A 25,421-nucleotide genomic window follows, 5' to 3' on the forward strand; every position below is an offset into this window, starting at 1 on the left:
TTCTATGAACCATTTTTCTAAAACTATTTCTTCATGAATTGATTTATAAATTTATTGATTCAATTGACTTTATTTGGTGTAATAGACATCGATTTACACATTCTGTAATAAAATAATTTGTTTTAACAAGAGATAAAAATAATTATAGCAACTTCAAACTTCATGGAAAATTTTCTATGAACCATTTTTCTAAAACTATTTCTTCATGAATTGATTTATAAATTTATTGATTCAATTGACTTTATTTGGTGTAATAGACATCGATTTACACATTCTGTAATAAAATAATTTGTTTTAACAAGAGATAAAAATCATTATAGCAACTTCAAACTTCCTGGGAAATTTTATATGAACCATTTTTCTAAAACTATTTCTTCGTGAATTGATATATGAATTATATCTATATACTTCTAGTTCTAGCGTCTTCGAAGACATTTTAAATTTTAACGTTATAAAATTTACAAAATCCAAATTAAATTTTTTAATTCCAAATTGTCAAAGTTTTAACATAGTTTTAAATACTGTTTAGTTTTAGTGTCCTATAAGCTAGTTCTAGTGTCTCCTTAATTTAAAAGTTAAAAAAGAAATGTTTGCTCTATTGTCTTCGATAACACTATGAGTGTTAAATGTTAAATTTATTTTTTAAATTTCGATTCGAGATTTTCGATTTTCAAAAATATCCTCTTAGAGCCTGGTGTACTTAATGCTGCCATCTAGCGATAGGTTGGCGAATGCCATCTAGCGATAGGTTGGCGAATGCCATCTAGCGATAGGATGGCCATCTCTATCGGTCGTGGTTGTTGCCTTTGTTGCTCTGTCAAATCTGTTGCCATGGTGGTTTCAGAAGATCTTTTCCCACAAGAACTTGCCTCGTGTGGTCCTTAAAGTCATTACTGATTTATTTTTTATTTTTCCAAACAAGAATGTCTTGCAACGACGTAGATGAATACACAATGTACCTTCAGTTGTACAAATGGTACAAACAGGATTGTGTTGAGATGGGAAAGGTTCCCAAAGAATTAATATCGTTTCTCGGACAGTAAAAAGCAAAAGCTCGTGGCCCTGGTAATGCTGTTTTTTTTTAAATAAATTGTGATCATACATATATCTAATTTGTGTTTTCATTACCTCTAGGTGACGATAGTCAGTTGAAGGGAAACTTAACTGAATCGCAAGAAAGTAAACCATCTTTGGTCTCAGTCTTGGAACCTCCTTGTCCTTCACCGATGACAACCAAATTTGATAATGTTGCTGCACATTTTACAACCAGCTCATCCTTTGGTCATTCAGCAGTGAATCCAAAATCTGCTAACAGAGCCACAAATTGTCCAGCCTTAGATGGCATCAAACGAAAGCTGAGAACCATTGAAGGGAAAAGTGTTCCTACAGTTAAGAAAAGTATGGGGCTTTCAAATTTTTTTTCTTAGAATTATCAACTCAATTCTTCTCTAAAATTTAATTTAGGATGCATAAACACATCCACATTTACATTACATGTATTTGTGTTCCCACACTTCGGCTGGTTAGGAAGTACAGCCACTACAGGAGAAAAGGCAGACTTTTGTGACATGTTTTACAGAGCTGGGCTCTGGAGATAAGGGAGCTGGAAACATCATTCCTGGCGGTATGACTGATTAAAACTACTGAAACTGAATAAGTCATTCATGTTTACAAATAATTCAGGTGCCACACTGCTTTTTGATGTCGAGTTGATGGGCATCAACCAGGCCCCACCTCCCCAGAATGTTTTCAAACAGATTGACAGTGATTCCAACAACCAGTTGTCGAAAGAAGAGGTAAACAATTGGACTCTTTGTGTGCTCACTTGCTCATCAGCTATAATTGGTGTTGCTTATTTTCAATATTGGATTTGATTATTTATACTTTCAGTTGACTTGAGTGTGCTTATTTTATTCATATGCTTACATGGGTTTAATTTTAAGGTGGCAGATTACATAAAAAAGCACATTTTCCCAACTGAGAAAGCTGAAGAGGTCCCTGCTGAAGAAGGAGCACCGCAGCAGCAAGATCCTCTCAAGATTACTGAAGAGATCTTCCAGCACGAAGATCACGACCGAGATGGCTACATCTCGTTCGAAGAATTCTACGGACCGCACGATGAACTCCAAGTCTTCCATTCTCGCGATCCAGTTTAAATCTCAGGTGCGGAGAATCGAGATTTTTAATATCGAATTTTCCTAATAAATTAGAATAATTTTGTTTTCTTTTCATATATAGAATTAGCTCTCTCAACCGGCCATAACAAAATGCAATTCCATATTGTTCTCTTTGTTGTTATGTCTAAACCTCACTACCTGTTTCTGTACTCGTGTTATTCGCCCACATGAATTAAATGTGTTGTTCAACCTCGAGTTGAAAAACTCAAGAAACTATCAAGAAAATCGATTAAATATCTTGTAAACTATAAAACATTTTTACAAATATTCCATGTAAATCTTTGTTTTATCCTAAATTACTCTTCTTTACTTAAGATTCGGTTAATCAGTGATATATACTCGTTTGCCAGTTGTTTATTATGTTTTTATTTGTCGGATTGAATTCAGAAATATAGGCGTTGATCATTCGAGTGTTTTTTATTATTTTGATCCTTAAATACAGATACATGGCAAATATGTTTAATTGGTAGTCTATCCAGCAATGCACGGCGTAGAAAAAAATGCATCGAGTTGACTAAGCAAGAGGCTGGAACAATGAATGATTGTGGAGGTCATCCAAGCATCGTTTTCATCTACAAATAGTTTGTCTATTCTGTGGTCAATTGCGGAATGAGTCCATCAGTTTTGTATTTATAATGGTCATCATCTGATCGTTGGATTAACTCGCGCTAAAATGTTCCTGATCTTCTTCATTTTATCGATGTGCACTGTAGAGCAGCAGGTGCCAACCCTTTTTTCTTCTTTTGGACTTCATCTAATGATTCTGCTTGTGCTTTAGTATATCCCATTATTAAAAAAGAAATGTAAGATGTTAAAAGGTATTGGTGACCGTTGGTTACCTTCTGTTCTAGGGATACTGCATGACTTTTTTCGATACATGATAGACTCTATGACATTGATGGATGGTCATACCGGATTTCCAGCGGAATTGAACACATGTCCATTGCATGTGCTAAACACACGTTTAAAATCTCGTAAAATCCATACAAAAGTAACATCTTTAACACCTATACAAAAAACACTTTCAACTATTCTCCATAGTCCGGTTTTTCTCTCCCTACATGTAGATAAGGCATGTATTAGAGCAATGTAGAGTGAGAACACATTGTATAGCTCTGTATTCTGGTTCTCCTCCATGTGTGTGTGTTGGGCATATAGTAGACCAAACCACCGTTGAGCCAAATTTGAGGGCCTCTCAATCTCTTTTCGCGTCTATACATAACTAAAAGCTGAAAAGCACCAACACTATCAAACACCAAATAAGAGTTTGAACAAAAATCACGTCAACGTGTCGAATGCATACTCAAAGCCGGATAACTTTTGGTCACTAATCATTGTAAAACGTTTAATTTAAGAGATTATGGTCTATAGACATTAGACTGGCAAATAAGCGCACTGATTACTCGTTTGCCTGTAGGCTACTAGTTACACACGTATATAGTTTTTTGCATTCCGCTCGCGTGCACTACGGCTTTCAGGTGTCTAAGTAGTGTATAGCTTGTAGGTCTTCGAATCCATTGTAGCACAGCGTCATTCGATAGGAGGAGACCTATAAATAGTTGAGAATTGAGATGCGGCAAGACAATTTAGTAATGGTCTCGTTGTACAATCCGACCTAAAAAGCTAGCAGATTAAACTTCATTCTCTTATAGATATCATCAACATTTGGGTCCTTTTTGTTATCCTATTCTTTTTTAACAATCCAAAGACGTCCAAGGATCTGTGTCCTCTCTTTTTTTCGTTATTCTGCACATAATATGATATGTATTAAATAGGTTTAGCCCTGTATTATGTACATCCTGCAGATTTGCAATGTTCAAACACGGTCTACTTTACACAATCTTCTCAACTCGTGTTACGTGTAGCTGCTGCCGGATGCTGCAGGGTTTGTTGCTTTTATCGTGGAGAAAAGCCTGGAGCGAAGGCGATAAGCAGCGCGCACCTTAAAAGTGATGGACTGTGTGCCCAAAAGTTTTCTTTTTTCTTTTTTGTTACTCTCGAGCCTCTTACTTCACTGCAAGTCTGAAGAAAAGGATGCATGTACAGCACATGCTTTGCTTTTCTCATCTCTACCAGAATAGAGCTCATCTCGGTTGGAGCGGACCTCAAACAGGATTTTTGTTTGAGAATCTTGTCTAACGCAGCAACCGAGCAATCCTAGATGGAGGTGAAAGTAGCTCATATAATTTGTACGTATAGATCGGTGCTGTTATCACGTCTTGACCATGCATCAGCGTATGTCTAAGATTATAAGGAATTTAAGGATGCGGTTGGCAGCGCAAAAGACTTTTTTTTTCCTGTTTTTTGTGGCCAATGCGGATATAAAAACGTAACACAACAGCATGTTTTCCCGTTTGAAAAACATTGAAACAGCCAATAGGTGCACAGTTGAATATCGACGGAAATGTATATAAGCTAATATAATATAACTCGGGGCAGTGAATTATTATTATACAGAGTCGCGTGTTTCCGGATATTTTCAACACACGATACATATCTATTTCAATCTTAATCAAGAAACGGGTTTTTCATTTTTAAAAAACTGCGGAGATGTATATACAGAAGTAAACTTGTAATCATAACGCACCTAGAGGCTATTCCGACATACATTTCAATGATGTTGTTTCTCGACCTTATTGTGTAGACATAATTACGTTGTACTTTCAGCATCTAGTCAAAGTATTGCAATGTTCTTTGCGTTGCCAGTACTATGTTTTCTTGTATTTTCATAGCAGATTGATAGCTATTAGATGTTAATGAAATTTACCCGGTTTTTTATTCAGATTTATGTGTGTGCCGCTGCTGTATCTGTATATTCTTTTTCAAGCTATTCGTCTTGTCTCAAGTAGTGGAGAAAGCAATAACTTAATTACGTACAAGAGTCGATAATAGATAATAGTTGGCTCGGACGTGAAACATAAAGACAAAAATGCGGTAGCAACTCGGTATTCATCAAATAAACTGCGGCAGCTGAGCCACTTCTCACGTGTATTATACGTCACGATTCACGTCAGAAGAAACTCTTGCTGCTGTTTCGTTTTTTTTTGAAAGCCCGTCAGACGGATTTATATATGGGGGGAGACCTGACTAGCATGTCTATCTCTCCACTCTGAATTCTGTGTGACCTCTTCACATCTCAAACCATAAGGACACACAAGGAGAGCAATCAACTTGTGACTCCCAGAGAATGAGTATAACAGGATGATTCTATTTTGTTGTAAATAGTAAATTAATAGAATAAGTGTAGACCTCTCGGCTCGACACGCTTGAAATGAAATATAAGGAATCTTAATAATATCTTGCGGCAATAAATGAGAAGGTTACGTAATGAGGAATATTGTCGTCTCACAGTGGACAAAGGGCGAAATCTGATACACACGTAAGGAGAAATGGCATCCAAGAATATCAATTAAGCGAATAACACCTTAAAAACAGTCGGTTGATGGTGGCGCCGGATCAATAATCATCAACACAGCAAGGCCGAGGTCATCAAAAGAGATTAAAATACCCACAAAACTTTTCTTCTTTCTCTAAGAGTTATATTTTTAAACTGATGGACTCATTCCGCAATTGACCACAGAATAGACAAACTATTTGTAGATGAAAACGATGCTTGGATGACCTCCACAATCATTCATTGTTCCAGCCTCTTGCTTAGTCAACTCGATGCATTTTTTTCTACGCCGTGCATTGCTGGATAGACTACCAATTAAACATATTTGCCATGTATCTGTATTTAAGGATCAAAATAATAAAAAACACTCGAATGATCAACGCCTATATTTCTGAATTCAATCCGACAAATAAAAACATAATAAACAACTGGCAAACGAGTATATATCACTGATTAACCGAATCTTAAGTAAAGAAGAGTAATTTAGGATAAAACAAAGATTTACATGGAATATTTGTAAAAATGTTTTATAGTTTACAAGATATTTAATCGATTTTCTTGATAGTTTCTTGAGTTTTTCAACTCGAGGTTGAACAACACATTTAATTCATGTGGGCGAATAACACGAGTACAGAAACAGGTAGTGAGGTTTAGACATAACAACAAAGAGAACAATATGGAATTGCATTTTGTTATGGCCGGTTGAGAGAGCTAATTCTATATATGAAAAGAAAACAAAATTATTCTAATTTATTAGGAAAATTCGATATTAAAAATCTCGATTCTCCGCACCTGAGATTTAAACTGGATCGCGAGAATGGAAGACTTGGAGTTCATCGTGCGGTCCGTAGAATTCTTCGAACGAGATGTAGCCATCTCGGTCGTGATCTTCGTGCTGGAAGATCTCTTCAGTAATCTTGAGAGGATCTTGCTGCTGCGGTGCTCCTTCTTCAGCAGGGACCTCTTCAGCTTTCTCAGTTGGGAAAATGTGCTTTTTTATGTAATCTGCCACCTTAAAATTAAACCCATGTAAGCATATGAATAAAATAAGCACACTCAAGTCAACTGAAAGTATAAATAATCAAATCCAATATTGAAAATAAGCAACACCAATTATAGCTGATGAGCAAGTGAGCACACAAAGAGTCCAATTGTTTACCTCTTCTTTCGACAACTGGTTGTTGGAATCACTGTCAATCTGTTTGAAAACATTCTGGGGAGGTGGGGCCTGGTTGATGCCCATCAACTCGACATCAAAAAGCAGTGTGGCACCTGAATTATTTGTAAACATGAATGACTTATTCAGTTTCAGTAGTTTTAATCAGTCATACCGCCAGGAATGATGTTTCCAGCTCCCTTATCTCCAGAGCCCAGCTCTGTAAAACATGTCACAAAAGTCTGCCTTGTCTCCTGTAGTGGCTGTACTTCCTAACCAGCCGAAGTGTGGGAACACAAATACATGTAATGTAAATGTGGATGTGTTTATGCATCCTAAATTAAATTTTAGAGAAGAATTGAGTTGATAATTCTAAGAAAAAAAATTTGAAAGCCCCATACTTTTCTTAACTGTAGGAACACTTTTCCCTTCAATGGTTCTCAGCTTTCGTTTGATGCCATCTAAGGCTGGACAATTTGTGGCTCTGTTAGCAGATTTTGGATTCACTGCTGAATGACCAAAGGATGAGCTGGTTGTAAAATGTGCAGCAACATTATCAAATTTGGTTGTCATCGGTGAAGGACAAGGAGGTTCCAAGACTGAGACCAAAGATGGTTTACTTTCTTGCGATTCAGTTAAGTTTCCCTTCAACTGACTATCGTCACCTAGAGGTAATGAAAACACAAATTAGATATATGTATGATCACAATTTATTTAAAAAAAAACAGCATTACCAGGGCCACGAGCTTTTGCTTTTTACTGTCCGAGAAACGATATTAATTCTTTGGGAACCTTTCCCATCTCAACACAATCCTGTTTGTACCATTTGTACAACTGAAGGTACATTGTGTATTCATCTACGTCGTTGCAAGACATTCTTGTTTGGAAAAATAAAAAATAAATCAGTAATGACTTTAAGGACCACACGAGGCAAGTTCTTGTGGGAAAAGATCTTCTGAAACCACCATGGCAACAGATTTGACAGAGCAACAAAGGCAACAACCACGACCGATAGAGATGGCCATCCTATCGCTAGATGGCATTCGCCAACCTATCGCTAGATGGCATTCGCCAACCTATCGCTAGATGGCAGCATTAAGTACACCAGGCTCTAAGAGGATATTTTTGAAAATCGAAAATCTCGAATCGAAATTTAAAAAATAAATTTAACATTTAACACTCATAGTGTTATCGAAGACAATAGAGCAAACATTTCTTTTTTAACTTTTAAATTAAGGAGACACTAGAACTAGCTTATAGGACACTAAAACTAAACAGTATTTAAAACTATGTTAAAACTTTGACAATTTGGAATTAAAAAATTTAATTTGGATTTTGTAAATTTTATAACGTTAAAATTTAAAATGTCTTCGAAGACGCTAGAACTAGAAGTAGAGACACTAGACCTAGCTAAATTTTAAAAAGTAAATTTTTGACGACACTAGAACTGACTTATGTTTATGTTCTATTGTAAAGTTCTAGTGTCTACATGTTAAAAGGACTAGTGTCTATGTGGGTTATTGTCGCTTTCCCATTTACACATTCTATAATAAAAAAATTGGTTTTAACAAGAGAAATAATCATTATAGCAACTTCAAACTTCCTGGGAAATTTTCTATGAACCATTTTTCTAAAACTATTTCTTCATGAATTGATTTATGAATTTATTGATTCAATTGACTTGAAATGGTTTATTAGACATCGATTTACACATTCTATAATAAAAAAATTGGTTTTAACAAGAGAAATAATCATTATAGCAACTGGGAAAGCGACAATAACCCACATAGACACTAGTCCTTTTAACATGTAGACACTAGAACTTTACAATAGAACATAAACATAAGTCAGTTCTAGTGTCGTCAAAAATTTACTTTTTAAAATTTAGCTAGGTCTAGTGTCTCTACTTCTAGTTCTAGCGTCTTCGAAGACATTTTAAATTTTAACGTTATAAAATTTACAAAATCCAAATTAAATTTTTTAATTCCAAATTGTCAAAGTTTTAACATAGTTTTAAATACTGTTTAGTTTTAGTGTCCTATAAGCTAGTTCTAGTGTCTCCTTAATTTAAAAGTTAAAAAAGAAATGTTTGCTCTATTGTCTTCGATAACACTATGAGTGTTAAATGTTAAATTTATTTTTTTAATTTCGATTCGAGATTTTCGATTTTCAAAAATATCCTCTTAGAGCCTGGTGTACTTAATGCTGCCATCTAGCGATAGGTTGGCGAATGCCATCTAGCGATAGGTTGGCGAATGCCATCTAGCGATAGGATGGCCATCTCTATCGGTCGTGGTTGTTGCCTTTGTTGCTCTGTCAAATCTGTTGCCATGGTGGTTTCAGAAGATCTTTTCCCACAAGAACTTGCCTCGTGTGGTCCTTAAAGTCATTACTGATTTATTTTTTATTTTTCCAAACAAGAATGTCTTGCAACGACGTAGATGAATACACAATGTACCTTCAGTTGTACAAATGGTACAAACAGGATTGTGTTGAGATGGGAAAGGTTCCCAAAGAATTAATATCGTTTCTCGGACAGTAAAAAGCAAAAGCTCGTGGCCCTGGTAATGCTGTTTTTTTTTAAATAAATTGTGATCATACATATATCTAATTTGTGTTTTCATTACCTCTAGGTGACGATAGTCAGTTGAAGGGAAACTTAACTGAATCGCAAGAAAGTAAACCATCTTTGGTCTCAGTCTTGGAACCTCCTTGTCCTTCACCGATGACAACCAAATTTGATAATGTTGCTGCACATTTTACAACCAGCTCATCCTTTGGTCATTCAGCAGTGAATCCAAAATCTGCTAACAGAGCCACAAATTGTCCAGCCTTAGATGGCATCAAACGAAAGCTGAGAACCATTGAAGGGAAAAGTGTTCCTACAGTTAAGAAAAGTATGGGGCTTTCAAATTTTTTTTCTTAGAATTATCAACTCAATTCTTCTCTAAAATTTAATTTAGGATGCATAAACACATCCACATTTACATTACATGTATTTGTGTTCCCACACTTCGGCTGGTTAGGAAGTACAGCCACTACAGGAGAAAAGGCAGACTTTTGTGACATGTTTTACAGAGCTGGGCTCTGGAGATAAGGGAGCTGGAAACATCATTCCTGGCGGTATGACTGATTAAAACTACTGAAACTGAATAAGTCATTCATGTTTACAAATAATTCAGGTGCCACACTGCTTTTTGATGTCGAGTTGATGGGCATCAACCAGGCCCCACCTCCCCAGAATGTTTTCAAACAGATTGACAGTGATTCCAACAACCAGTTGTCGAAAGAAGAGGTAAACAATTGGACTCTTTGTGTGCTCACTTGCTCATCAGCTATAATTGGTGTTGCTTATTTTCAATATTGGATTTGATTATTTATACTTTCAGTTGACTTGAGTGTGCTTATTTTATTCATATGCTTACATGGGTTTAATTTTAAGGTGGCAGATTACATAAAAAAGCACATTTTCCCAACTGAGAAAGCTGAAGAGGTCCCTGCTGAAGAAGGAGCACCGCAGCAGCAAGATCCTCTCAAGATTACTGAAGAGATCTTCCAGCACGAAGATCACGACCGAGATGGCTACATCTCGTTCGAAGAATTCTACGGACCGCACGATGAACTCCAAGTCTTCCATTCTCGCGATCCAGTTTAAATCTCAGGTGCGGAGAATCGAGATTTTTAATATCGAATTTTCCTAATAAATTAGAATAATTTTGTTTTCTTTTCATATATAGAATTAGCTCTCTCAACCGGCCATAACAAAATGCAATTCCATATTGTTCTCTTTGTTGTTATGTCTAAACCTCACTACCTGTTTCTGTACTCGTGTTATTCGCCCACATGAATTAAATGTGTTGTTCAACCTCGAGTTGAAAAACTCAAGAAACTATCAAGAAAATCGATTAAATATCTTGTAAACTATAAAACATTTTTACAAATATTCCATGTAAATCTTTGTTTTATCCTAAATTACTCTTCTTTACTTAAGATTCGGTTAATCAGTGATATATACTCGTTTGCCAGTTGTTTATTATGTTTTTATTTGTCGGATTGAATTCAGAAATATAGGCGTTGATCATTCGAGTGTTTTTTATTATTTTGATCCTTAAATACAGATACATGGCAAATATGTTTAATTGGTAGTCTATCCAGCAATGCACGGCGTAGAAAAAAATGCATCGAGTTGACTAAGCAAGAGGCTGGAACAATGAATGATTGTGGAGGTCATCCAAGCATCGTTTTCATCTACAAATAGTTTGTCTATTCTGTGGTCAATTGCGGAATGAGTCCATCAGTTTAAAAATATAACTCTTAGAGAAAGAAGAAAAGTTTTGTGGGTATTTTAATCTCTTTTGATGACCTCGGCCTTGCTGTGTTGATGATTATTGATCCGGCGCCACCATCAACCGACTGTTTTTAAGGTGTTATTCGCTTAATTGATATTCTTGGATGCCATTTCTCCTTACGTGTGTATCAGATTTCGCCCTTTGTCCACTGTGAGACGACAATATTCCTCATTACGTAACCTTCTCATTTATTGCCGCAAGATATTATTAAGATTCCTTATATTTCATTTCAAGCGTGTCGAGCCGAGAGGTCTACACTTATTCTATTAATTTACTATTTACAACAAAATAGAATCATCCTGTTATACTCATTCTCTGGGAGTCACAAGTTGATTGCTCTCCTTGTGTGTCCTTATGGTTTGAGATGTGAAGAGGTCACACAGAATTCAGAGTGGAGAGATAGACATGCTAGTCAGGTCTCCCCCCATATATAAATCCGTCTGACGGGCTTTCAAAAAAAAACGAAACAGCAGCAAGAGTTTCTTCTGACGTGAATCGTGACGTATAATACACGTGAGAAGTGGCTCAGCTGCCGCAGTTTATTTGATGAATACCGAGTTGCTACCGCATTTTTGTCTTTATGTTTCACGTCCGAGCCAACTATTATCTATTATCGACTCTTGTACGTAATTAAGTTATTGCTTTCTCCACTACTTGAGACAAGACGAATAGCTTGAAAAAGAATATACAGATACAGCAGCGGCACACACATAAATCTGAATAAAAAACCGGGTAAATTTCATTAACATCTAATAGCTATCAATCTGCTATGAAAATACAAGAAAACATAGTACTGGCAACGCAAAGAACATTGCAATACTTTGACTAGATGCTGAAAGTACAACGTAATTATGTCTACACAATAAGGTCGAGAAACAACATCATTGAAATGTATGTCGGAATAGCCTCTAGGTGCGTTATGATTACAAGTTTACTTCTGTATATACATCTCCGCAGTTTTTTAAAAATGAAAAACCCGTTTCTTGATTAAGATTGAAATAGATATGTATCGTGTGTTGAAAATATCCGGAAACACGCGACTCTGTATAATAATAATTCACTGCCCCGAGTTATATTATATTAGCTTATATACATTTCCGTCGATATTCAACTGTGCACCTATTGGCTGTTTCAATGTTTTTCAAACGGGAAAACATGCTGTTGTGTTACGTTTTTATATCCGCATTGGCCACAAAAAACAGGAAAAAAAAAGTCTTTTGCGCTGCCAACCGCATCCTTAAATTCCTTATAATCTTAGACATACGCTGATGCATGGTCAAGACGTGATAACAGCACCGATCTATACGTACAAATTATATGAGCTACTTTCACCTCCATCTAGGATTGCTCGGTTGCTGCGTTAGACAAGATTCTCAAACAAAAATCCTGTTTGAGGTCCGCTCCAACCGAGATGAGCTCTATTCTGGTAGAGATGAGAAAAGCAAAGCATGTGCTGTACATGCATCCTTTTCTTCAGACTTGCAGTGAAGTAAGAGGCTCGAGAGTAACAAAAAAGAAAAAAGAAAACTTTTGGGCACACAGTCCATCACTTTTAAGGTGCGCGCTGCTTATCGCCTTCGCTCCAGGCTTTTCTCCACGATAAAAGCAACAAACCCTGCAGCATCCGGCAGCAGCTACACGTAACACGAGTTGAGAAGATTGTGTAAAGTAGACCGTGTTTGAACATTGCAAATCTGCAGGATGTACATAATACAGGGCTAAACCTATTTAATACATATCATATTATGTGCAGAATAACGAAAAAAAGAGAGGACACAGATCCTTGGACGTCTTTGGATTGTTAAAAAAGAATAGGATAACAAAAAGGACCCAAATGTTGATGATATCTATAAGAGAATGAAGTTTAATCTGCTAGCTTTTTAGGTCGGATTGTACAACGAGACCATTACTAAATTGTCTTGCCGCATCTCAATTCTCAACTATTTATAGGTCTCCTCCTATCGAATGACGCTGTGCTACAATGGATTCGAAGACCTACAAGCTATACACTACTTAGACACCTGAAAGCCGTAGTGCACGCGAGCGGAATGCAAAAAACTATATACGTGTGTAACTAGTAGCCTACAGGCAAACGAGTAATCAGTGCGCTTATTTGCCAGTCTAATGTCTATAGACCATAATCTCTTAAATTAAACGTTTTACAATGATTAGTGACCAAAAGTTATCCGGCTTTGAGTATGCATTCGACACGTTGACGTGATTTTTGTTCAAACTCTTATTTGGTGTTTGATAGTGTTGGTGCTTTTCAGCTTTTAGTTATGTATAGACGCGAAAAGAGATTGAGAGGCCCTCAAATTTGGCTCAACGGTGGTTTGGTCTACTATATGCCCAACACACACACATGGAGGAGAACCAGAATACAGAGCTATACAATGTGTTCTCACTCTACATTGCTCTAATACATGCCTTATCTACATGTAGGGAGAGAAAAACCGGACTATGGAGAATAGTTGAAAGTGTTTTTTGTATAGGTGTTAAAGATGTTACTTTTGTATGGATTTTACGAGATTTTAAACGTGTGTTTAGCACATGCAATGGACATGTGTTCAATTCCGCTGGAAATCCGGTATGACCATCCATCAATGTCATAGAGTCTATCATGTATCGAAAAAAGTCATGCAGTATCCCTAGAACAGAAGGTAACCAACGGTCACCAATACCTTTTAACATCTTACATTTCTTTTTTAATAATGGGATATACTAAAGCACAAGCAGAATCATTAGATGAAGTCCAAAAGAAGAAAAAAGGGTTGGCACCTGCTGCTCTACAGTGCACATCGATAAAATGAAGAAGATCAGGAACATTTTAGCGCGAGTTAATCCAACGATCAGATGATGACCATTATAAATACAAAACTGATGGACTCATTCCGCAATTGACCACAGAATAGACAAACTATTTGTAGATGAAAACGATGCTTGGATGACCTCCACAATCATTCATTGTTCCAGCCTCTTGCTTAGTCAACTCGATGCATTTTTTTCTACGCCGTGCATTGCTGGATAGACTACCAATTAAACATATTTGCCATGTATCTGTATTTAAGGATCAAAATAATAAAAAACACTCGAATGATCAACGCCTATATTTCTGAATTCAATCCGACAAATAAAAACATAATAAACAACTGGCAAACGAGTATATATCACTGATTAACCGAATCTTAAGTAAAGAAGAGTAATTTAGGATAAAACAAAGATTTACATGGAATATTTGTAAAAATGTTTTATAGTTTACAAGATATTTAATCGATTTTCTTGATAGTTTCTTGAGTTTTTCAACTCGAGGTTGAACAACACATTTAATTCATGTGGGCGAATAACACGAGTACAGAAACAGGTAGTGAGGTTTAGACATAACAACAAAGAGAACAATATGGAATTGCATTTTGTTATGGCCGGTTGAGAGAGCTAATTCTATATATGAAAAGAAAACAAAATTATTCTAATTTATTAGGAAAATTCGATATTAAAAATCTCGATTCTCCGCACCTGAGATTTAAACTGGATCGCGAGAATGGAAGACTTGGAGTTCATCGTGCGGTCCGTAGAATTCTTCGAACGAGATGTAGCCATCTCGGTCGTGATCTTCGTGCTGGAAGATCTCTTCAGTAATCTTGAGAGGATCTTGCTGCTGCGGTGCTCCTTCTTCAGCAGGGACCTCTTCAGCTTTCTCAGTTGGGAAAATGTGCTTTTTTATGTAATCTGCCACCTTAAAATTAAACCCATGTAAGCATATGAATAAAATAAGCACACTCAAGTCAACTGAAAGTATAAATAATCAAATCCAATATTGAAAATAAGCAACACCAATTATAGCTGATGAGCAAGTGAGCACACAAAGAGTCCAATTGTTTACCTCTTCTTTCGACAACTGGTTGTTGGAATCACTGTCAATCTGTTTGAAAACATTCTGGGGAGGTGGGGCCTGGTTGATGCCCATCAACTCGACATCAAAAAGCAGTGTGGCACCTGAATTATTTGTAAACATGAATGACTTATTCAGTTTCAGTAGTTTTAATCAGTCATACCGCCAGGAATGATGTTTCCAGCTCCCTTATCTCCAGAGCCCAGCTCTGTAAAACATGTCACAAAAGTCTGCCTTTTCTCCTGTAGTGGCTGTACTTCCTAACCAGCCGAAGTGTGGGAACACAAATACATGTAATGTAAATGTGGATGTGTTTATGCATCCTAAATTAAATTTTAGAGAAGAATTGAGTTGATAATTCTAAGAAAAAAAATTTGAAAGCCCCATACTTTTCTTAACTGTAGGAACACTTTTCCCTTCAATGGTTCTCAGCTTTCGTTTGATGCCATCTAAGGCTGGACAATTTGTGGCTCTGTTAGCAGATTTTGGATTCACTGCTGAATGACCAAAGGATGAGCTGGTTGTAAAATGTGCAGCAACATTATCAAATTTGGTTGTCATCGGTGAAGGACAAGGAGGTTCCAAGACTGAGACCAAAGATGGTTTACTTTCTTGCGATTCAGTTAAGTTTCCCTTCAACTGACTATCGTCACCTAGAGGTAATGAAAACACAAATTAGATATATGTATGATCACAATTTATTTAAAAAAAAACAGCATTACCAGGGCCACGAGCTTTTGCTTTTTACTGTCCGAGAAACGATATTAATTCTTTGGGAACCTTTCCCATCTCAACACAATCCTGTTTGTACCATTTGTACAACTGAAGGTACATTGTGTATTCATCTACGTCGTTGCAAGACATTCTTGTTTGGAAAAATAAAAAATAAATCAGTAATGACTTTAAGGACCACACGAGGCAAGTTCTTGTGGGAAAAGATCTTCTGAAACCACCATGGCAACAGATTTGACAGAGCAACAAAGGCAACAACCACGACCGATAGAGATGGCCATCCTATCGCTAGATGGCATTCGCCAACCTATCGCTAGATGGCATTCGCCAACCTATCGCTAGATGGCAGCATTAAGTACACCAGGCTCTAAGAGGATATTTTTGAAAATCGAAAATCTCGAATCGAAATTTAAAAAATAAATTTAACATTTAACACTCATAGTGTTATCGAAGACAATAGAGCAAACATTTCTTTTTTAACTTTTAAATTAAGGAGACACTAGAACTAGCTTATAGGACACTAAAACTAAACAGTATTTAAAACTATGTTAAAACTTTGACAATTTGGAATTAAAAAATTTAATTTGGATTTTGTAAATTTTATAACGTTAAAATTTAAAATGTCTTCGAAGACGCTAGAACTAGAAGTAGAGACACTAGACCTAGCTAAATTTTAAAATGTAAATTTTTGACGACACTAGAACTGACTTATGTTTATGTTCTATTGTGAAGTTCTAGTGCCTAAATGTTAAAAGGTCTAGTGTCTATTAGGTCTAAAGTAGGCATGCCTAGCAACTTTATACTTCCTGGGAAATTTTCTATGAACCATTTTTCTAAAACTATTTCTTCATGAATTGATTTATAAATTTATTGATTCAATTGACTTGAAATGGTGTATTAGACATCGATTTACACATTCTATAATAAAAAAATTGGTTTTAACAAGAGAAATAATCATTATAGCAACTTCAAACTTCCTGGGAAATTTTCTATGAACCATTTTTCTAAAACTATTTCTTCATGAATTGATTTATAAATTTATTGATTCAATTGACTTTATTTGGTGTAATAGACATCGATTTACACATTCTGTAATAAAATAATTGGTTTTAACAAGAGACAAAAATCATTATAGCAACTTCAAACTTCCTGGGAAATTTTCGGCATGCCTACTTTAGACCTAATAGACACTAGACCTTTTAACATTTAGGCACTAGAACTTCACAATAGAACATAAAAATAAGTCAGTTCTAGTGTCGTCAAAAATTTACATTTTAAAATTTAGATAGGTCTAGTGTCTCTACTACTAGTTCTAGTGTCTTCGAAGACATTTTAAATTGTAACATTCAAAAATATTAAAAAATCCATATTGAATATTTAAATTCAAAATTGTTACAATTTCAAACGAATTTAGTTCTAGTGTCTTATAACCTAGTTCTAGTGTTTCCATGATAATGGTAAATTAAAAAATTAAAAAAGAAATTGTTTGTTCTATTGACCCAGCTAACACTATCAACGTTACATTTTTTTGAATTGGATTTGAGATTTTAGAATTTCGAAGCTCTGGTGTACTTGATGGCGCCATCTAGCGATAGGTAGGCGAATGCCATCCATCTATCGGTCGTGGTTGTTGCCGTTGTTGCTCTGTCAAATCTGTTGCCATGGTGGTTTCAGAAGATCTTTTCCCACAAGAACTTGCCTCGTGTGGTCCTAAAAGTCATTACTGATTTATTTTTTATTTTTCCAAACAAGAATGTCTTGCAACGACGTAGATGAATACACAATGTACCTTCAGTTGTACAAATGGTACAAACAGGATTGTGTTGAGATGGGAAAGGTTCCCAAAGAATTAATATCGTTTCTCGGACAGTTAAAAGCAAAAGCTCGTGGCCCTGGTAATGCTGTTTTTTTTTAAAATAAATTGTGATCATACATATATCTAATTTGTGTTTTCATTACCTCTAGGTGACGATAGTCAGTTGAAGGGAAACTTAACTGAATCGCAAGAAAGTAAACCATCTTTGGTCTCAGTCTTGGAACCTCCTTGTCCTTCACCGATGACAACCAAATTTGATAATGTTGCTGCACATTTTACAACCAGCTCATCCTTTGGTCATTCAGCATTGAATCCAAAATCTGCTAACAGAGCCACAAATTGTCCAGCCTTAGATGGCATCAAACGAAAGCTGAGAACCATTGAAGGGAAAAGTGTTCCTACAGTTAAGAAAAGTATGGGGCTTTCAAATTTTTTTTCTTAGAATTATCAACTCAATTCTTCTCTAAAATTTAATTTAGGATGCATAAACACATCCACATTTACATTACATGTATTTGTGTTCCCACACTTCGGCTGGTTAGGAAGTACAGCCACTACAGGAGAAAAGGCAGACTTTTGTGACATGTTTTACAGAGCTGGGCTCTGGAGATAAGGGAGCTGGAAACATCATTCCTGGCGGTATGACTGATTAAAACTACTGAAACTGAATAAGTCATTCATGTTTACAAATCATTCAGGTGCCACACTGCTTTTTGATGTCGAGTTGATGGGCATCAACCAGGCCCCACCTCCCCAGAATGTTTTCAAACAGATTGACAGTGATTCCAACAACCAGTTGTCGAAAGAAGAGGTAAACAATTGGACTCTTTGTGTGCTCACTTGCTCATCAGCTATAATTGGTGTTGCTTATTTTCAATATTGGATTTGATTATTTATACTTTCAGTTGACTTGAGTGTGCTTCTTTTATTCATATGCTTACATGGGTTTAATTTTAAGGTGGCAGATTACATAAAAAAGCACATTTTCCCAACTGAGAAAGCTGAAGAGGTCCCTGCTGAAGAAGGAGCACCGCAGCAGCAAGATCCTCTCAAGATTACTGAAGAGATCTTCCAGCACGAAGATCACGACCGAGATGGCTACATCTCGTTCGAAGAATTCTACGGACCGCACGATGAACTCCAAGTCTTCCATTCTCGCGATCCAGTTTAAATCTCAGGTGCGGAGAATCGAGATTTTTAATATCGAATTTTCCTAATAAATTAGAATAATTTTGTTTTCTTTTCAAATATAGAATTAGCTCTCTCAACCGGCCATAACAAAATGCAATTCCATATTGTTCTCTTTGTTGTTATGTCTAAACCTCACTACCTGTTTCTGTACTCGTGTTATTCGCCCACATGAATTAAATGTGTTGTTCAACCTCGAGTTGAAAAACTCAAGAAACTATCAAGAAAATCGATTAATTATCTTGTAAACTATAAAACATTTTTACAAATATTCCATGTAAATCTTTGTTTTATCCTAAATTACTCTTCTTTACTTAAGATTCGGTTAATCAGTGCTATATACTCGTTTGCCAGTTGTTTATTATGTTTTTATTTGTCGGATTGAATTCAGAAATATAGGCGTTGATCATTCGAGTGTTTTTTATTATTTTGATCCAAATACAAGAAAACATAGTACTGGCAACGCAAAGAACATTGCAATACTTTGACTAGATGCTGAAAGTACAACGTAATTATGTCTACACAATAAGGTCGAGAAACAACATCATTGAAATGTATGTCGGAATAGCCTCTAGGTGCGTTATGATTACAAGTTTACTTCTGTATATACATCTCCGCAGTTTTTTAAAAATGAAAAACCCGTTTCTTGATTAAGATTGAAATAGATATGCATCGTGTGTTGAAAATATCCGGAAACACGCGACTCTGTATAATAATAATTCACTGCCCCGAGTTATATTATATTAGCTTATATACATTTCCGTCGATATTCAACTGTGCACCTATTGGCTGTTTCAATGTTTTTCAAACGGGAAAACATGCTGTTGTGTTACGTTTTTATATCCGCATTGGCCACAAAAAACAGGAAAAAAAAAGTCTTTTGCGCTGCCAACCGCATCCTTAAATTCCTTATAATCTTAGACATACGCTGATGCATGGTCAAGACGTGATAACAGCACCGATCTATACGTACAAATTATATGAGCTACTTTCACCTCCATCTAGGATTGCTCGGTTGCTGCGTTAGACAAGATTCTCAAACAAAAATCCTGTTTGAGGTCCGCTCCAACCGAGATGAGCTCTATTCTGGTAGAGATGAGAAAAGCAAAGCATGTGCTGTACATGCATCCTTTTCTTCAGACTTGCAGTGAAGTAAGAGGCTCGAGAGTAACAAAAAAGAAAAAAGAAAACTTTTGGGCACACAGTCCATCACTTTTAAGGTGCGCGCTGCTTATCGCCTTCGCTCCAGGCTTTTCTCCACGATAAAAGCAACAAACCCTGCAGCATCCGGCAGCAGCTACACGTAACACGAGTTGAGAAGATTGTGTAAAGTAGACCGTGTTTGAACATTGCAAATCTGCAGGATGTACATAATACAGGGCTAAACCTATTTAATACATATCATATTATGTGCAGAATAACGAAAAAAAGAGAGGACACAGATCCTTGGACGTCTTTGGATTGTTAAAAAAGAATAGGATAACAAAAAGGACCCAAATGTTGATGATATCTATAAGAGAATGAAGTTTAATCTGCTAGCTTTTTAGGTCGGATTGTACAACGAGACCATTACTAAATTGTCTTGCCGCATCTCAATTCTCAACTATTTATAGGTCTCCTCCTATCGAATGACGCTGTGCTACAATGGATTCGAAGACCTACAAGCTATACACTACTTAGACACCTGAAAGCCGTAGTGCACGCGAGCGGAATGCAAAAAACTATATACGTGTGTAACTAGTAGCCTACAGGCAAACGAGTAATCAGTGCGCTAATTTGCCAGTCTAATGTCTATAGACCATAATCTCTTAAATTAAACGTTTTACAATGATTAGTGACCAAAAGTTATCCGGCTTTGAGTATGCATTCGACACGTTGACGTGATTTTTGTTCAAACTCTTATTTGGTGTTTGATAGTGTTGGTGCTTTTCAGCTTTTAGTTATGTATAGACGCGAAAAGAGATTGAGAGGCCCTCAAATTTAGCTCAACGGTGGTTTGGTCTACTATATGCCCAACACACACACATGGAGGAGAACCAGAATACAGAGCTATACAATGTGTTCTCACTCTACATTGCTCTAATACATGCCTTATCTACATGTAGGGAGAGAAAAACCGGACTATGGAGAATAGTTGAAAGAGTTTTTTGTATAGGTGTTAAAGATGTTACTTTTGTATGGATTTTACGAGATTTTAAACGTGTGTTTAGCACATGCAATGGACATGTGTTCAATTCCGCTGGAAATCCGGTATGACCATCCATCAATGTCATAGAGTCTATCATGTATCGAAAAAAGTCATGCAGTATCCCTATAACAGAAGGTAACCAACGGTCACCAATACCTTTTAACATCTTACATTTCTTTTTTAATAATGGGATATACTAAAGCACAAGCAGAATCATTAGATGAAGTCCAAAAGAAGAAAAAAGGGTTGGCACCTGCTGCTCTACAGTGCACATCGATAAAATGAAGAAGATCAGGAACATTTTAGCGCGAGTTAATCCAACGATCAGATGATGACCATTATAAATACAAAACTGATGGACTCATTCCGCAATTGACCACAGAATAGACAAACTATTTGTAGATGAAAACGATGCTTGGATGACCTCCACAATCATTCATTGTTCCAGCCTCTTGCTTAGTCAACTCGATGCATTTTTTTCTACGCCGTGCATTGCTGGATAGACTACCAATTAAACATATTTGCCATGTATCTGTATTTAAGGATCAAAATAATAAAAAACACTCGAATGATCAACGCCTATATTTCTGAATTCAATCCGACAAATAAAAACATAATAAACAACTGGCAAACGAGTATATAGCACTGATTAACCGAATCTTAAGTAAAGAAGAGTAATTTAGGATAAAACAAAGATTTACATGGAATATTTGTAAAAATGTTTTATAGTTTACAAGATAATTAATCGATTTTCTTGATAGTTTCTTGAGTTTTTCAACTCGAGGTTGAACAACACATTTAATTCATGTGGGCGAATAACACGAGTACAGAAACAGGTAGTGAGGTTTAGACATAACAACAAAGAGAACAATATGGAATTGCATTTTGTTATGGCCGGTTGAGAGAGCTAATTCTATATTTGAAAAGAAAACAAAATTATTCTAATTTATTAGGAAAATTCGATATTAAAAATCTCGATTCTCCGCACCTGAGATTTAAACTGGATCGCGAGAATGGAAGACTTGGAGTTCATCGTGCGGTCCGTAGAATTCTTCGAACGAGATGTAGCCATCTCGGTCGTGATCTTCGTGCTGGAAGATCTCTTCAGTAATCTTGAGAGGATCTTGCTGCTGCGGTGCTCCTTCTTCAGCAGGGACCTCTTCAGCTTTCTCAGTTGGGAAAATGTGCTTTTTTATGTAATCTGCCACCTTAAAATTAAACCCATGTAAGCATATGAATAAAAGAAGCACACTCAAGTCAACTGAAAGTATAAATAATCAAATCCAATATTGAAAATAAGCAACACCAATTATAGCTGATGAGCAAGTGAGCACACAAAGAGTCCAATTGTTTACCTCTTCTTTCGACAACTGGTTGTTGGAATCACTGTCAATCTGTTTGAAAACATTCTGGGGAGGTGGGGCCTGGTTGATGCCCATCAACTCGACATCAAAAAGCAGTGTGGCACCTGAATGATTTGTAAACATGAATGACTTATTCAGTTTCAGTAGTTTTAATCAGTCATACCGCCAGGAATGATGTTTCCAGCTCCCTTATCTCCAGAGCCCAGCTCTGTAAAACATGTCACAAAAGTCTGCCTTTTCTCCTGTAGTGGCTGTACTTCCTAACCAGCCGAAGTGTGGGAACACAAATACATGTAATGTAAATGTGGATGTGTTTATGCATCCTAAATTAAATTTTAGAGAAGAATTGAGTTGATAATTCTAAGAAAAAAAATTTGAAAGCCCCATACTTTTCTTAACTGTAGGAACACTTTTCCCTTCAATGGTTCTCAGCTTTCGTTTGATGCCATCTAAGGCTGGACAATTTGTGGCTCTGTTAGCAGATTTTGGATTCAATGCTGAATGACCAAAGGATGAGCTGGTTGTAAAATGTGCAGCAACATTATCAAATTTGGTTGTCATCGGTGAAGGACAAGGAGGTTCCAAGATGAGACCAAAGATGGTTTACTTTCTTGCGATTCAGTTAAGTTTCCCTTCAACTGACTATCGTCACCTAGAGGTAATGAAAACACAAATTAGATATATGTATGATCACAATTTATTTAAAAAAAAACAGCATTACCAGGGCCACGAGCTTTTGCTTTTAACTGTCCGAGAAACGATATTAATTCTTTGGGAACCTTTCCCATCTCAACACAATCCTGTTTGTACCATTTGTACAACTGAAGGTACATTGTGTATTCATCTACGTCGTTGCAAGACATTTTTGTTTGGAAAAATAAAAATAAATCAGTAATGGCTGATAGGACCACACGAGGCAAGTTCTTGTGGGAAAAGATCTTCTGAAACCACCATGGCAACAGATTTGCCAGAGCAACAAAGGCAACAACCACGACCGATAGAGATGGCCATCCTATCGCTAGATGGCATTCGCCAACCTATCGCTAGATGGCATTCGCCAACCTATCGCTAGATGGCAGCATTAAGTACACCAGGCTCTAAGAGGATATTTTTGAAAATCGAAAATCTCGAATCGAAATTTAAAAAATAAATTTAACATTTAACACTCATAGTGTTATCGAAGACAATAGAACAAACATTTCTTTTTTAACTTTTAAATTAAGGAGACACTAGAACTAGCTTATAGGACACTAGAACTAAACAGTATTTAAAACTATGTTAAAACTTTGACAATTTGGAATTAAAAAATTTAATTTGGATTTTGTAAATTTTATAACGTTAAAATTTAAAATGTCTTCGAAGACGCTAGAACTAGAAGTAGAGACACTAGACCTAGCTAAATTTTAAAATGTAAATTTTTGACGACACTAGAACTGACTTATGTTTATGTTCTATTGTAAAGTTCTAGTGTCTACATGTTAAAAGGACTAGTGTCTATGTGGGTTATTGTCGCTTTCCCAAATTTTCTATGAACCATTTTTCTAAAACTATTTCTTCATGAATTGATTTATGAATTTATTGATTCAATTGACTTGAAATGGTTTATTAGACATCGATTTACACATTCTATAATAAAAAAATTGGTTTTAACAAGAGAAATAATCATTATAGCAACTTCATACTTCCTGGGAAATTTTCTATGAACCATTTTTCTAAAACTATTTCTTCGTGAATTGATTTATGAATTTATTGATTCAATTGACTTGAAATGGTGTAATAGACATCGATTTACACATTCTGTAATAAAATAATTTGTTTTAACAAGAGATAAAAATAATTATAGCAACTTCAAACTTCATGGAAAATTTTCTATGAACCATTTTTCTAAAACTATTTCTTCATGAATTGATTTATAAATTTATTGATTCAATTGACTTGAAATGGTGTATTAGACATCGATTTACACATTCTATAATAAAAAAATTGGTTTTAACAAGAGAAATAATCATTATAGCAACTTCAAACTTCCTGGGAAATTTTCTATGAACCATTTTTCTAAAACTATTTCTTCATGAATTGATTTATAAATTTATTGATTCAATTGACTTTATTTGGTGTAATAGACATCGATTTACACATTCTGTAATAAAATAATTTGTTTTAACAAGAGATAAAAATAATTATAGCAACTTCAAACTTCATGGAAAATTTTCTATGAACCATTTTTCTAAAACTATTTCTTCATGAATTGATTTATAAATTTATTGATTCAATTGACTTTATTTGGTGTAATAGACATCGATTTACACATTCTGTAATAAAATAATTTGTTTTAACAAGAGATAAAAATCATTATAGCAACTTCAAACTTCCTGGGAAATTTTATATGAACCATTTTTCTAAAACTATTTCTTCGTGAATTGATATATGAATTCATTGATTCAATTGACTTGAAATGGTGTATTAGACATCGATTTACACATTCTATAATAAAAAAATTGGTTTTAACAAGAGAAATAATCATTATAGCAACTTCAAACTTCCTGGGAAATTTTCTATGAACCATTTTTCTAAAACTATTTCTTCAAGAATTGATTTATAAATTTATTGCTTCAATTGACTTTATTTGGTGTAATAGACATCGATTTACACATTCTGTAATAAAATAATTTGTTTTAACAAGAGATAAAAATAATTATAGCAACTTCAAACTTCATGGAAAATTTTCTATGAACCATTTTTCTAAAACTATTTCTTCATGAATTGATTTATAAATTTATTGATTCAATTGAATTTATTTGGTGTAATAGACATCGATTTACACATTTTGTAATAAAATAATTTGTTTTAACAAGAGATAAAAATCATTATAGCAACTTCAAACTTCCTGGGAAATTTTATATGAACCATTTTTCTAAAACTATTTCTTCGTGAATTGATATATGAATTCATTGATTCAATTGACTTGAAATGGTGTATTAGACATCGATTTACACATTCTATAATAAAAAAATTGGTTTTAACAAGAGAAATAATCATTATAGCAACTTCAAATTTCCTGGGAAATTTTCTATGAACCATTTTTCTAAAACTATTTCTTCATGAATTGATTTATGAATTTATTGATTCAATTGACTTGAAATGGTTTATTAGACATCGATTTACACA

The 25,421-nt window shown here is 35.4% G+C and overlaps 1 protein-coding gene and 5 long non-coding RNA genes across 10 annotated transcripts; 3 read left to right on the plus strand and 3 right to left on the minus strand.

Moving 5' to 3' along the window:
• The first annotated feature begins 774 nt into the window (after nucleotides 1-774).
• LOC124340620 (peptidyl-prolyl cis-trans isomerase FKBP9-like) lies at nucleotides 775-2,585 on the plus strand. Its single transcript, XM_046793184.1, has 6 exons — nucleotides 775-877; nucleotides 1,135-1,388; nucleotides 1,528-1,624; nucleotides 1,684-1,796; nucleotides 1,944-2,163; nucleotides 2,239-2,585. Exons 1-5 carry the CDS (start codon nucleotides 775-777, stop codon nucleotides 2,154-2,156), a joined length of 780 nt encoding a protein of 259 aa, XP_046649140.1. The 3' UTR covers nucleotides 2,157-2,163; nucleotides 2,239-2,585.
• A 3,356-nt stretch (nucleotides 2,586-5,941) lies between these two features.
• Nucleotides 5,942-7,743, minus strand: LOC124341484. The gene is made up of 6 exons (XR_006918319.1): nucleotides 7,462-7,743; nucleotides 7,129-7,392; nucleotides 6,903-7,062; nucleotides 6,731-6,843; nucleotides 6,364-6,583; nucleotides 5,942-6,288 (listed from the first exon to the last, which is right to left on the minus strand). It is a non-coding gene; the product is annotated as an uncharacterized LOC124341484 (long non-coding RNA).
• Nucleotides 7,744-9,017: 1,274 nt separating this feature from the next.
• On the plus strand, nucleotides 9,018-10,811 carry LOC124341481. The gene is made up of 6 exons (XR_006918314.1): nucleotides 9,018-9,291; nucleotides 9,361-9,624; nucleotides 9,691-9,850; nucleotides 9,910-10,022; nucleotides 10,170-10,389; nucleotides 10,465-10,811. It is a non-coding gene; the product is annotated as an uncharacterized LOC124341481 (long non-coding RNA).
• Nucleotides 10,812-14,167: 3,356 nt separating this feature from the next.
• LOC124341482 lies at nucleotides 14,168-15,961 on the minus strand. The gene is made up of 6 exons (XR_006918315.1): nucleotides 15,688-15,961; nucleotides 15,355-15,618; nucleotides 15,129-15,288; nucleotides 14,957-15,069; nucleotides 14,590-14,809; nucleotides 14,168-14,514 (listed from the first exon to the last, which is right to left on the minus strand). It is a non-coding gene; the product is annotated as an uncharacterized LOC124341482 (long non-coding RNA).
• Nucleotides 15,962-17,335: 1,374 nt separating this feature from the next.
• LOC124341477 lies at nucleotides 17,336-19,112 on the plus strand. Of its 3 annotated transcripts, XR_006918302.1 has the most exons (6): nucleotides 17,336-17,592; nucleotides 17,663-17,926; nucleotides 17,993-18,152; nucleotides 18,212-18,324; nucleotides 18,472-18,691; nucleotides 18,767-19,112. It is a non-coding gene; the product is annotated as an uncharacterized LOC124341477 (long non-coding RNA). The 3 variants fall into 3 exon arrangements; XR_006918303.1 differs by having other exon boundaries at nucleotides 17,337-17,592; nucleotides 18,479-19,112; XR_006918301.1 differs by having other exon boundaries at nucleotides 17,338-17,592; nucleotides 18,472-19,112.
• Nucleotides 19,113-21,456: 2,344 nt separating this feature from the next.
• On the minus strand, nucleotides 21,457-23,250 carry LOC124341478. 3 transcript variants are annotated; one of them, XR_006918305.1, is made up of 6 exons: nucleotides 22,975-23,250; nucleotides 22,643-22,905; nucleotides 22,417-22,576; nucleotides 22,245-22,357; nucleotides 21,878-22,097; nucleotides 21,457-21,802 (listed from the first exon to the last, which is right to left on the minus strand). It is a non-coding gene; the product is annotated as an uncharacterized LOC124341478 (long non-coding RNA). The 3 variants fall into 3 exon arrangements; XR_006918306.1 differs by having other exon boundaries at nucleotides 21,457-22,090; nucleotides 22,975-23,249; XR_006918304.1 differs by having other exon boundaries at nucleotides 21,457-22,097; nucleotides 22,975-23,247.
• Between the last annotated feature and the right edge of the window lie 2,171 nt (nucleotides 23,251-25,421).

Source organism: Daphnia pulicaria, chromosome 5 (genome assembly GCF_021234035.1).
Source record: "Daphnia pulicaria isolate SC F1-1A chromosome 5, SC_F0-13Bv2, whole genome shotgun sequence".
In the NCBI taxonomy this organism is placed as follows: domain Eukaryota; kingdom Metazoa; phylum Arthropoda; class Branchiopoda; order Diplostraca; family Daphniidae; genus Daphnia; species Daphnia pulicaria.

Coding starts and splice junctions, on each gene's coding strand:
- LOC124340620 (XM_046793184.1), top strand. CDS start 775: ATGGCCATCTCTATCGGTCGTGGTTGTTGCCTTTGTTGCTCTGTCAAA. Junction 1,389..1,527: donor AAGGGAAAAGTGTTCCTACA/GTTAAGAAAAGT, acceptor TCGGCTGGTTAG/GAAGTACAGCCACTACAGGA. Junction 1,797..1,943: donor ACCAGTTGTCGAAAGAAGAG/GTAAACAATTGG, acceptor TTTAATTTTAAG/GTGGCAGATTACATAAAAAA.